A 13,090-nucleotide genomic window follows, 5' to 3' on the forward strand; every position below is an offset into this window, starting at 1 on the left:
AGAGAGTATAGAGACACATTTTGACTAAAAGTTGACTAAAATGTAATTTTTCATCGACTAAAAGTTGACTAAAACGTTTTGAGCTTTCGTCGACTAAAACTAGACTAAAACTACGAAGGATAGGAATTACTAAAATGTGACTAAAACTAATAACCATTTTCGTCTAAAGACCAAGACTAAATCAAAAACAGCTGCCAAAATTAACACTGTGGTGGCGAAGTCCATAGGGACTTGGCTTGGCAACTGGAAGGTCACCAGTTCAAGTCCCGGAAAGACCAAGTGCTACCGAGGTGTCCCTGAGCAAGGCACCGTTCCCTACGCTGCTCCTAACACTAGGATGGGTCAAATGCAGAGACCTTTTTGTCCGGCAGTGGCTCAGTCAGTAGGGGCTTGGACTGTGAGCCGTAGGGTCGCCGGTTCAAGTCCCCGAACAGACCTAAATATAGAGTGTGGACTGCTATTTGGAGAGGTCCCAGTTCACCTCCTGCCCTGCCGTGGTGCCCTTGAGCAAGGCAGCGGACATCCCCCTTCCCCCCTCACTCCCATTGCTCCCCGGGCGCTGTACAATAGCTCCCCACTGCTCCTAGTGCTAGACTCCTGGTACTAGGATGGGTTAAAAGCAGAGAACACATTTCACTGTGTGCTGTGTGCTCTGCATGTGTGACCATTAAAGAGGGTTTCATCCCTCCCAATATTATTATTATTATTATTATTATATACAATACACAGCTACTGTATTTATATGTGAAAGTATTTCAACTGATTTTAGAAAGTAATATGACTGTTTTAATGACGTATTTATTGTTCTATTTTGCAGGTGATAGTGAAATTCATTAGCAAGACCAGGATAGTGAGGGACTGCTGGGTGGATGACCCGATGCTGGGGCGAGTCAGCCAGGAGATCGCCATCCTGACACGAGTTCAGCACCACAACATAGTCAAGGTCATCTTTAACATCTCTGCCTCGGAAGGGACATTTTTGTTCATTATATTTTGATAATTTTGGTTAATGTTACCTCTGCTAATAAGTCAATGATAAACTGTCTTACAAAAAAGTGGACATTTAGACCCTCAAGGTTAAAAATGTCCCAATTTGTTTTGATCCCATAGCCATTACAGCATAAAATGGTTCCTTCTTTTATATCAGACTTTAGAGCCCTAGACACAACATTGTGGTTATTTCTATTTTCCAACATTTTCCCAAGTTTGGCATTATTATCCTGGTTTCATGCAGAAATACCGTCAGAGAAATAGACAAGAAAAAAACGTGGATAATGTAAGCAAACTTGCATGTTAAGGGTTAAACATCTGAAAAAATAGAATTTGTTGTCATTAATGAACATCAAAGGAACTTGAACAACATATCCAAACACAAGGGTTCATAAAATGGGTTGTAAAATACTTCATTTATTTAGCTTAACTATTTCCCCCCTCCTATATGCGTGTCTGCTACTAGGTGCTGGAGGTGTTTGAGAACGGGAGCTACTTCCAGATGGTGATGGAGAACCATGGAGATGGCCTGGACCTTTTTGAGTTCATAGACATGCAGCCACGGCTGGATGAGCCCCTGGCCAGCTACATCTTCAGACAGGTATTCGCACGGGCACTATAATCCATTTACCGGACAATAGTCTCTGAAATTAGATGTGTTTTTTTGTTTCTTGGTAAACTGGAGGTTCTGTCTCTTTCCAGCTGGTGGCTGCCGTCTTCTATCTGAGGTCTAAGAACATCCTTCACAGGGACATAAAAGACGAAAACATCATCATCGACAAGTGTTTCCACGTCCGCCTCATAGACTTTGGCTCTGCTGCCATGATGGCTCCAAGAAAGCTCTTTTACAATTTCTGTGGCACACTGGAGTACTGCTCCCCGGAGGTGCTTCAGGGAAATCCGTACGTACATAATACCTGAGAGTGACAAGTGATGTTTGTTCCTTTCACTTAGCAACAAATGAAAAAAGCCATATTGGTCCCTTTTCTATGGATGATTTATTTTAAAGGGGTTAATAACTGTCCTTGTGATCACGCAGCTTACTCATAGCTTTGAAGACAGTCTTGTATAACGTTTATGACTCGTTAACCTTTAAGGTGACGAATGAACTAAGTGGCCTCAAGGAAATATTCATTGAACATTTACAAAGTTGTACGCAGACACTAAATCATCTGGCAAATAAAATGCTTCCATGTTAATTGATATTGCCAAGTGAAAGCTCATTGTAATTGTTGTTTGTCTCCTTGTTCATTGTCTCCTAGCTATGAGGGTCCCGAGCTGGAGATGTGGTCTCTGGGTGTGTTGCTCTACACTCTGCTGTTCAGTGAAAACCCTTTCTGTGGTGTTGAAGAGATCCTGGAGGCCAAACTGAAGCCTCCGTTCCCCCTCTCCCCAGGTAAACCGCTGTTCTTCACTGGAGGCTGCACTTCTATTTGTATTTATTTATTTGAATGTACTTGCACATCTCAAAACGTTCTCTTGCACTATTTTATTTGTTTTATGTTCAACATATATTCATGTTGCGCTGTTGGAGGAGCCTGTGACTTACGTTTTTCATTGCCATATCTACACTGTAGCTACTGTGCACATGGCATTAAAGCCGAGAATCTTGAATATAGTTTTCCATCATTGTCTCTCAGAAAACTGACCATTTTTTTCTCTCTGTGTTTAAATGTCTCTGTCGTCTCTCAGAGCTGCGTGATGTGTTGTGTGGGCTGCTGCACCCTGACCCCGCTCAGAGGATGCCTCTGGACCAGCTGCTGCTGCAGGCCTGGATCAGCCAGCCCATCTCCATGGCAGAGTACAGCTGGACAGAGGTGGTGCCTGAATCCCAGAGCTACTGTGAGTACTCTTAACACTGACAATGGCCGGCCGTGTTTTCCACTTTAGATTCTATACTGCTCCTCCACCTGTACTTGATTAACCCTTTCTTTGCACATTTAACAATATGTGTTAGTTATTCGCCTTACATCCAGGTTAAGATTATGCCTACCTTTCCCACCATGTTTTAAATAAATATGTGTTATGGCTTGGTGATGTGGAGAAAATCTAATATTACATTTTTTGACTCAATACCTCTTTCAATATTGTAGGGTAGACTGATGGTACTTTCACATTATATTCAAACAATGAGTTTAATGAATTGATTATAATCATCAGTAATGCAGATATAATGACTAAGCCAAATAATAGAATAGCTACAACAGTCTGGTAAGTCCAGAAAATGACATTACTTTACTATCATTCAGCTTTTAAAACGGGGAAAAAACACATACAATATCAAATATGAAAGACTATATTTATTCTCAAATCAAATAAGAATAATATCTGTATCAAGTAAATGTAAAGGCAGCTCCTTCCCTTTTCAAGCAGGCTCACCACAGCACCCGGACTCTGGCCCTGAAGCGTTCGTCGGTCAAGGCTTGTTCCCCGATGGACATGATGAGACTCTTCCTGATGATGAAGAGGAGGAGGAGGAAGATGAGGATGACAGGTTGTCAATGGTGGCCCTGGAAACAGAGCTTCAGAAGTACCTCCATGAAGATTGAAAACCGAGTTAAAAGGGAGTGTCATCCCGACCATCCGTCCAGCCTTTCATGTGCTGCAGTGCGAAGAGGACATGAAGTGCAAAATGAAGAAATGGAGGCTTTTCTTAGTCCGAAGACATAATCATCCAGACAGTAGTCTTTTAGAGACCAATGGACTTTAACTTTATACATTATATACAGCTTGGTAACAAGTTTAATGAATATCATTATGAAGATGTTGATCAAAATGTCCTTGTTTGACATATAAGTCATTTCTCATAGCAAAGCAAAACCATCATGATGTATGTTTTTTTCCCTTTTTAATTGTATTTGTTTAATTTATTCTTCAAATTTAGAAAAAGGTGAGGCATTAAAACATAGTAATGGTTAAATGGGATCCAGCTTTGCCACCCAAACTGACAAGTGATCCCAACCTTGAGTTGTTTGCCTCAGAGGAACCGCACAGAGAACTGGATGGAATTGTTTTACTGATTTAACTTCTGTTTCTGTTTTATGTTGGTGATCTTTACGTGTTTTTATCTATACTTCTAAGTATATTTCCAATATTTGATCTATTTATTTTTATACATTAATAAATATTTGACCACAAATGTTATTCCTTTTTAAATAATTAAAGGCTTGCCTGTTGATCAGAATTGTAGAATGTTTAATTCATTTCTGTATGCAAATTTGAATTTCTTTGTACAGCCGTTTGTATTCAATTTATAATATTGGAGTACCAGATGGCTTTGCCTGACTGCTTCTAACTGCAGGTATCCAGATATCAAATGCTTTATGTCTCCTTAAGCTCAAATACTGGGCTTGCCCTTTGTCTCTGCATCAAGGCTGTCGGCAGTTAAAGGATGGTAAGCTCACGAGCCCTTGCTCTTAACCCCAGGGTTTCACTTGGGCATCATCAATAAATTACCATTTAAATAGAAGATATATTCTATATAAAAAAAGGTTTTCAATCGCTTCAATGTCATCTGACCCAGTGTTTCCAAATATATATATATCAGATATAATTACTACATTAGAAAAATAAGACACACTTATTTCTATTGGATTTTAGGATATTTGTTTTAATAATTTCATGAAAAATACACAATTTAAATCTCAGAATTGTTTAATATTCCATATCATGAGCTCTAATGACTTAAAACCAATGCAACATTGTATTACTACAATGCTATTGGAAATATCATGTTTAAAAACACATCGGTATTAACACGATTAACATATTGGATATTTTTTCTGGTAAAATCGTTAATGGTCAGCGTTCGTTTAAATAGAAAAGGATTCAAAGTCTGATTCCCAATGTATTCGGTAATTTACAGGCAAGCAGAGCACAGCGGAACCTTTGTCTTCCATCCTCTGTTCAGGTTTAAAGACGGACGTTTACAAACGACGGACAAGCATGGGTACCCGATTTGCTGCGAGTCAGGTAAATCAGTTTCAAATCCCAATTATTTTATTAAAGCAACTTATAATAATATTGTTACTTTGTGAAGCTTTTACACAATTAGCCGCGTTGATAAACCATGTGGAAGACAGCACTGAAAGTCCACACATTTCCGCTATAACCTTCATGTTTGCTAACGTATGCTAATGACAACAGCCTGTTCATTAGCATATACTCTGTTTACGTATCTTCTCTACAAAAATAACAGGGGTTATTATTCTGTTCGGACTATTCATCATAATTCTACTACAAGAAATAAAACAGGGACATACCGTAATAGCGTATAGTGTGTGTGAGGGCCCAACCAGATGCATTTAATTTTCATTGTATTTAAATACTACGTTTTAGTGTACATAACAGTAAACTTGAACTTATAATCATGGTTGTATTTTCTACAGATTCTTCGGTGGACTTTGAGGAATGCCACCCACTCTGTATTCGGCCCACTTCAGTTTGGGAGATGCCAGCTCCAGCCTCTGTGCGCTGGGGGCAGATTGTTGTGTTCCTCCACCAGCCAGGGGACTCTCCAGTCACCCAGACACACCCATGAGCCCCATCCTCTGTCAAGGCAGCCGGTCACAGAGCTGTCCCTCCCCTCTCTGGTTGATATGGGATTCACAGACTCCCAGGCAGAGCAGATATCCGATGCCACCTCCAAACTCAGAGGAACAAGTGCTTCCAAACACGCTCTGTCCACTCTCACAGCTCTGTTCGTCTTGGGCCTCAATCCTTCCAGTGTGCTAAAAGTTCTGGAGAAATGCCCTGAACTTTACACTATCAACGAATTGCAGCTTCAGCAGCGCGTAGGAAACATGCGGAAACTAGGTTTAGTTGAAGGTGAGATCATGATCTTTTTTGTCATAACATTGTTGAAGAATTGCTTTAGGTTTACTTACGTCATATTGGGGGCTTTTGAAAGATAATCAAACATCTACTTTTCCTTATTTCCCATTAGGCAGTCTTCAGAGAGTGGTCTCCCATTTCCCCCAGATCCTGACTGTGCCTGTGAAGACAGTAAAACATATGGTGTTGCTCCTCAGGGAGAAGTGCCAGTTTACTTCCCAGCAGGTCACAGACATCCTGAGAGATAGTCCTGCCGTAATACTGGAAGACAAGGAGCAGCTGGAGTACAAGTTTCAGGTCAGTATTTATGGGCCAAACAGAATTTGAAGACATAACCATTGGCTCTGCACAAATTATGATGGGCCTTATAATTGAGTGACTGTTAAATCTGCATTCACTCTGATAAAAACAGAACATAAATTGTAAGACACATTTAAGACAGAGATTGTATAATTCAAACTAGACAATAATGACATGCTGTGTGGACTATTTACTTTTCCTCTTAGTAGCCTACAGTATACAATACATCTACATGTTATTGTTATGCCCCAACAGGAAATGCCGTGACAGATGTTAGTCACTCATTTACATTTTACAAACGGAAAAAATATTCACCCCAAAGATTTCCTATTTTAATCGTTTTTACAACGTATTCCTGTAGCTTTTTCATAATCATCATCATCATCCATAAATTAACTTATTTTTCCAGCTGCGGGATAGCTCATCCATTTAATGCATTCTGGGACAATAGTGTCCATCAACAGCACACTCAAAACCAAATCTGATCTTTTTTTTGTGTGTGAACAAAAAATCTAAATCGCTTAGTAGTTAGGACACTGATGTAGTACTCCCTCTGGTGGTCATAATTCAACTCCACATCTCCTGGGCAACAGTGGCTGTGAATGAATCTCAGTGTTATTAAAGTGGTTTGTGAATTTGCTGTCTTTACAGAATGAAATCAAAGCTTATGTTGTGCTTTCATATTCATTTAGTCATTTAGACCTGATTAAGATGCAGTCTCAAGAAAACAGAAACACAACTATAATATAAGGTATCAAAACCTAATTTAGCTGCAAATAATCTGATTTATGCCAAATAGCCATATGTTTGTTGAGTTACTTGTTCTTCTTTTGATTTGAGTACAATGTACACACTACAATACATGCACAGAACACAACCTATATTGGTAGGTCTGAATACATATACATAGATACATATAAAGACTGAGCCACTGCCGCCCCTTGTAACAGCTGTTTGTTGTTTTTAACAACATGTATCAACTCATCTCTCCACAGTACGTCTACTACCGAATGGGGGTCAAACAGGCGGACATGGTGAAGTCCAGGTTGTTCCGTTACACTCTGGAGGAGGTGCGCTGTCGACACTGTTTTCTGGAGCGCAGGGGCCTGTATCAAACTCCCGACAAGAAGGGACAGACCACGATCATCAACTCCAAACTGGACAGCATCCTCAAAATTGACCTGGACACTTTCCTCACGGATGTTGCCAACGGTTCAGCAGAGGAGTACGAGGTGTTTCAGAGACTGATGGCGAGAGAATGGCAGGAGGAGGAGCAGCTGCAGGGGAGCATTGAAGCTGATAGTGATGATGATGAAGAAGAAGACGAGGAGGATGAAGAAGATGAGGAGACTAGCGGGAAAAGTGCATACAGGAAGAGAAGAAAGAGATGACAGAACACTGTGGGAGGGGGAAAACCCATTTAAAGAGGAAGTTAGATGAATAGAGAAATGATATATCTGATAATGATACATGAACCAATAAAATGTTTCCTTTTATCAGGTTGATGACTTCAGGTTTGTAATTAGGTACTATAGAAAATTCCAATCTAAAAACACACATGGAAACAATGTTGCGGTTATTGTTACATAGCTTGTTCTCTTTTGAATGTACCCACCACTGAAGCCTGCAGCTTAAAGTTGATTTTTGTTGGGTTTATCTCAGGGGCCCCATGCTGCAAAATAAGATGACGGCAGTGTGAGGTTAGGGCTGAAAGTCAAGACTCTCGTGTGTGAACATTTTCTATCATATATTCTTTCCTTAAGTGGCCCCACAAAGCAATTGTTCATGTTTAATTCCCTTGATGCTTAATGTGAATCTTAACAATATAATCTACTTGGTTCTCAAATCATATGAAGCTATATCAGATATGAAACATCCTAGGTAGAAATCCCTGATAAAGTGCCAGCATGAGGAGCAGCTAACAGTATGAAAGCTCCACCCTGTTACTATGTGACTGCCAAGTGGTTTTCGCTTTCTCCATCCTTGTATTATCTAGGAGTAAACAGAGTGGAGCAGATAAGGCCAGCGGGTGAGAGGAGTCATACAAAGCATCTATTGATTTATAGAAGTGGGAAGCCCAATGGATGTGCAACACCGAGAGGTTTTTCTGGTCTGGAAATCAGGTAGGAAAACGTACCTTTACTCAATCAATAACTTGTTTATATGTGTGTGTGAACAAGTGAATTTCTGTTTTATCTCAAGGGATGGCAGTGGTACGGTTATCATGATTATATTATAAAAAAAATATGATTTTGTATGTATTTAAATACGTACGACGTTGGGCCAAAAAAGGAAAGACATGGTATATACAAGTAAATAAAGATCGGCCCAGTGTTATGGAGTGATCCATCTCTTCATAGTAACAAAAGGCAAGTTGACTGTTTTAGTCGTTAAAATTGTACAAGTGACAAAGCTGATGATTTAGACAACAGGATGATTTTTTTGCGTATATCTTTCTAAAGTAAACTTAGTCATTTTTAAAAGTGATTTTTTCACAGAGAGAATTGTTGACAACATTTGCATTTGTTTCCGCCACTTAAAAGTCAATGGACAATCTGTTACTGTGTCCTCATGTTTCAATGATGGCTTCTCATGTTCCTAATGCAAAGCAGTGCACGCGTTAACACAACAGCAATACAACAAGATGGCCCTTTCCACGCAATAAAATCTCTAATTTAAGATCAAAGTTCATAAATTAGAGATTTTACACTCCTTAATCTGGTGAACCACTAATAGTAGTGCATACAATGATAACCTTACATAGAATAGTCTCTATAGTTATACCTATACTATACTGCCTGAACATTGATATTATTTTTGGTCTTTTCATCAGCAGAAGGTTGCTGGAGGAAGTAGTCAACACACCCCCCCTCAGTCACAGCATCTGTGTCTGCATCTATCAAAAGATAATGGCGTCAGCATTGATCATTTCCAACCTCACACAGGAATGGTTGGAGAGTCTGCGGCAATGGCACCTGGAGTACTTTTTCATCCCCACCACAGTGATCACTGTTGCCACCTTGTTAGCCAACCCTGTTCTCGTGTCATGCATTTTCCTTTCCCAAGCCTTGCGTCAGGAGACACGTTACCTGCTGGTGGCCAACACCCTGACAGCAGACATACTCTACCTCATCCTCAACATGGCCACCATCATCTGTAACGCTGTGAGAGTTCCAATCCCCTGGCTGGTTTGTGAGCTGGTCACAGCCATCACTGTCACCACCTACTGCTGTGCCATCCTCACCGTCACCCTCATGGTGGTTGACACCTACGCTGCAGTTCGCTGGCCTCTCCGTTATCATGATGTTCTTCCACCTGCCCGCACCCACCGCATACTGGTGGGGGTGTGGATGCTGGCGGCTCTGTACCCTTTCACCCTGCTGATCATGATGGAGATGGAGAAGGGGAATCCCCATGAGGTGGCTTTTTGTCTGGCCCTCATCTCCCTCGGCTTTTTTCAGGTCAATAACTTGGAGGGGGTCCACATCTACTTCTTTGTAGCTGCACTCATCTGTGCTTTACTCATTTTTGTGTGCTACATTAAGCTCTACATGGTAACAAGGACGCATGGTATTTGGCACAGCCGCTTCTCCAGGGCCCGGGTCACGCTGCTAGCTCACGGGGTTCTGCTCCTGCTCTACTTTGCCCCCGGCTTTGTTTTCACCCTGGAGCTCTTCCTTTTCCAGGAGAAAGCCATAAGTCAGGATGTTCGTGTGTGGATCAGCACTGTCAATATGTCTGTTTTCATGTTGCTGCCCAGGGCGTTTGCTCCATACCTGTATGGGCTGAGGTACAGGGAGATCTCTAAAACTTTAATGCAGCTGCTACACCAGCACCAGAGACTTGGCCAGACCACAGTTTCTTAGACATCACCAACTGTACATTTTTCAAATGTCTCTAATGGATTTGGTTTAATATTCATATTTACTGTTTTCTCAAGTCCTACACAACAAACAAATATGTGTCTGCGAGGACAGTAGCCAGGATGAGTCAACATTTCTTATTTATTTAGACTAGGAAGCACTTTTTTTCAGCATGTCTTATATTAATTTAACATATATAGATTGTTGGTGTAAACTGTCTTCTGTTTCAAAACAATCAACAAATAAACACTATAATTCCTTCATTTTAACTACGTTTTTGACAACAGTAGTCAAATAAAAGAATACAAAACAATTAGAACATAATCTCTTCCTCAGCTTGTTAAGAATCCCCACATTCACAGAAACAATACATGAGCTACAGTCCTGGTTGTTCCCCTGTCCCTGTTTTCTATCACTTTTAACTGAAGCACACCATCTTAATTCTTGTCTTTTCTTCTAAAAAAATACATATTATGGCTACACTAATTGTACCCTGGAAACCCGACATTACTGCTGTTTGGATCAAAATAAAACAATGCTGAACTCCCTTGTTTTAAAACAATTGTGCGACCAAAATGGGTTCTTTATTATCATGATGTAGTTAAGAGCCATGTAGCACCGGACACTCAGCCTCAGCTTTATGGCCCTTCTGTGGTAACAAAGTACTTAAATCCATTTGCTCTCAGTCATGTTTGTCTAAAACTGGATGTCCAAGACGATCATTAAAGGTCCCCTATTATACTGTATTTCATCAATATATTATAAGTCTCAGATATATACAAAAAATGTCTCTGAAGTGTTTGGCTCGAAATACCAAACAGATCACCCATTGCAGCATCCCATAAACCCCTCTGTTTCAGCCCTGTTTCAAAAGTGCTGAGTCTCTGTCTTTTACTTTAGATGAAAATAAGGAGCCCCTCCCCACGCCCCTCTGAGAGATATTTGGTTTAAAAAAAACACAAAGGTGCTCTAGGAAGAGATTCAGGTGATAAGGTGGGCGGCAGTTACCTTGGTTGGTGATTGGCTAATAGTTACACAAGCCAAAAAAACGTTATGACATCGTAAAGTGGCCAAAATCTGATCAGCTCAGAGGGAACACATGTTTATGTATAACATACATGTAAAAGTGGATTTTGCATAATAGGTGCCCTTTAACACATGCCTGACTGACTGCCGGAACTAGAGAGGAGGGGAAAAAAACTCCTTCTCTCACTTAGGAAGGTGTGATGGATGGTGATAAGTCAGACATCCTGGCTACAGGGCCTTATCTCTGTCTCTGCTGTGAGTCATCAGTAAATGGTACAATAACTCAACAGCAGAGGGACACAGTTGTCTGTCCACTGGGCTGCGTCACTGCTCTTACTGCAGCATATCTAACCATTTGATATCAAGCCACTGAGCCCTCTTCACACTTCCTCTAAACACCTGCTCCTGGTGCTCATTGTCATTCTTTCTACATCTATAGATGGATCAAAATCACATTTCCTTTTGTCTGCCATATTTGTATTAGTTTCCATTGCAGTGGTATTACATAGCTCTTATAATACAACATGCCTGATTGTTTTCTTTATTGACTGATTAACCAGTTTTTTTATGGACATGTTTGCTCTTGACATTGATGCTTACCCGACTTAAAGAGGGGTGCTAGTGGAGACTCGCAGTGGCGAAACTGTGGCGCGCTTACACTGTAGGTGGGCTGTGTTTGGGGGTGCGGGTGCTAGTGGAGCCTCGCAGATCGGGGTGCTGCAGCCCCCGCAGCACCCCCCCTTCCCACGTCCATTCGTGCTGTCTCGCAGATCCCACACAGCAAGCAGGAAATGAACCCAGCTCACACTGTCCGCTCCTCGCAGCAGCGAGCCTCGCAACATCCCGCCAACACGGCACCCAGATCCCACCCAGCATTCTCATCTGTTTGTCCTTACTGGTGTCATTTTTCTGGTTGCTAACGCCATTGTAACACATAATCACTGATGTTCTGCTGTAACGGTCGTAGACTCATCAGAACAGAGTGGGCGAGCTGACCAATCAGAGCACAGTGGGCTCACAGGGAGGGGGAGGTATGCATGCATCCATGTGCTTAAATTGGTAATTGAATTGCCGGTGTCACTCAACATCTGGATTTTCCAGTCCGTTTGTTTTACTGATACTTTGAGTTATACCTATATTTAGACGCAGGGACGTGCACAGGTACGNGCAACGAGCCTTGCAACGTCTCGACCAATCAGAGCACACTGGGCTCACAGGGAGTGGGGGCAGTAGCTCCAACAAGCCGTTTAGGACAGAGAGTGAATACACATAGCCTACTATACAGAGATGCTGTATGAGAACCAGTGTGAGTTAGGAAAATTGCACAATATAAATCTATACCTCAACAATGGAATTATGATCAGTAGAAATGGCCATGACATGGGACCTTTAACATCCTTGCGGTATTCTCTGATTGCATGGTTTTGTTGTGGTAGACTCATAAAGCAGGTGCCTGAGGGCCAAGTTAAACCTGACTCGTGCATTATTCTTGCAATGCATCCATGTGCTTAAATTGGTAATTGAATTGCCGGTGTCACTCAACATCTGGATTTTCCAGTCCGTTTGTTTTACTGATACTTTGAGTTATACCTATATTTAGACGCAGGGACGTGCACAGGTACGGCTAATGCTTCCCGGGCAGCCCTTTTGCCCTTTTTGGCTGACCCTCTGCCTCGCTGGAGAGAGCAAGAGGCTTTCTCTTGTGGTCGAATCAACATGATAAGCCCATAATTAGTATTGTAGCGTCTCACTGCGATAAAACACACATCAGCGCTGTCATCTGCCCCCAGTGACGTGACTTTGTTTACAATCTGACAGCTGAAAGCAAAGGACAGCCCTTAGACGTGACATCCTGCTTCTATGAAGTTTGATCATGCCTGAATGTTTCCTGTTACTTACGACACAGATAGGACCGTGCGTGTCTATAAAAACATACTGCTGTGTGTACATTTCATGGTGTACCCAAGCTATATTTTCCATAAAGAATAATAATGTTTAAAGGGTTAAATCCCCCCAGTGGGCCCTACTCACATGTTTCAAAACAGTGTAAACTGGGTCGTTGATAACATCGTGCACAC

The 13,090-nt window shown here is 41.4% G+C and overlaps 3 protein-coding genes across 6 annotated transcripts in view; all 3 read left to right on the forward strand.

Annotated features, from left to right (window-relative positions):
• The window catches only part of pask (PAS domain containing serine/threonine kinase), a 13,265-nt gene extending 9,091 nt beyond the window's left edge, over window positions 1-4,174 (forward strand). For 2 of the 3 annotated variants that reach the window (XM_010795350.1, XM_010795352.1), the window contains exons 16-21: window positions 818-943; window positions 1,457-1,591; window positions 1,693-1,892; window positions 2,253-2,386; window positions 2,683-2,832; window positions 3,361-4,155. In XM_010795350.1, coding sequence (XP_010793652.1) covers window positions 818-943; window positions 1,457-1,591; window positions 1,693-1,892; window positions 2,253-2,386; window positions 2,683-2,832; window positions 3,361-3,539 — 924 coding nt within the window. In that variant the 3' untranslated portion in view covers window positions 3,540-4,155. Of the gene's footprint in view, window positions 1-817; window positions 944-1,456; window positions 1,592-1,692; window positions 1,893-2,252; window positions 2,387-2,682; window positions 2,833-3,360 lie in introns of all 3 variants that reach the window. The other variant, XM_010795351.1, reaches the window with a different exon arrangement.
• Window positions 4,175-4,841: 667 nt separating this feature from the next.
• On the forward strand, window positions 4,842-7,619 carry mterf4 (mitochondrial transcription termination factor 4). Its single transcript, XM_010795353.1, has 4 exons — window positions 4,842-4,962; window positions 5,379-5,817; window positions 5,936-6,120; window positions 7,119-7,619. Exons 1-4 carry the CDS (start codon window positions 4,936-4,938, stop codon window positions 7,512-7,514), a joined length of 1,047 nt encoding a protein of 348 aa, XP_010793655.1. The 5' UTR covers window positions 4,842-4,935; the 3' UTR covers window positions 7,515-7,619.
• Window positions 7,620-7,816: 197 nt separating this feature from the next.
• Window positions 7,817-10,481, forward strand: LOC104966188 (probable G-protein coupled receptor 148). Of its 2 annotated transcripts, none has more exons than XM_010795354.1 (2): window positions 7,817-8,246; window positions 8,957-10,481. In XM_010795354.1, the coding sequence occupies exons 1-2, from the start codon at window positions 8,050-8,052 to the stop codon at window positions 9,987-9,989; spliced, it is 1,230 nt and encodes a 409-aa protein (XP_010793656.1). In that variant the 5' UTR covers window positions 7,817-8,049; the 3' UTR covers window positions 9,990-10,481. The 2 variants fall into 2 exon arrangements, with proteins under 2 accessions (XP_010793656.1, XP_010793658.1); XM_010795356.1 differs by having other exon boundaries at window positions 8,960-10,481.
• Window positions 10,482-13,090: the final 2,609 nt, after the last annotated feature.

Source organism: Notothenia coriiceps, unplaced genomic scaffold (assembly GCF_000735185.1).
Source record: "Notothenia coriiceps isolate Sejong01 unplaced genomic scaffold, NC01 NC01_scaffold00037246, whole genome shotgun sequence".
NCBI classification, from domain to species: domain Eukaryota; kingdom Metazoa; phylum Chordata; class Actinopteri; order Perciformes; family Nototheniidae; genus Notothenia; species Notothenia coriiceps.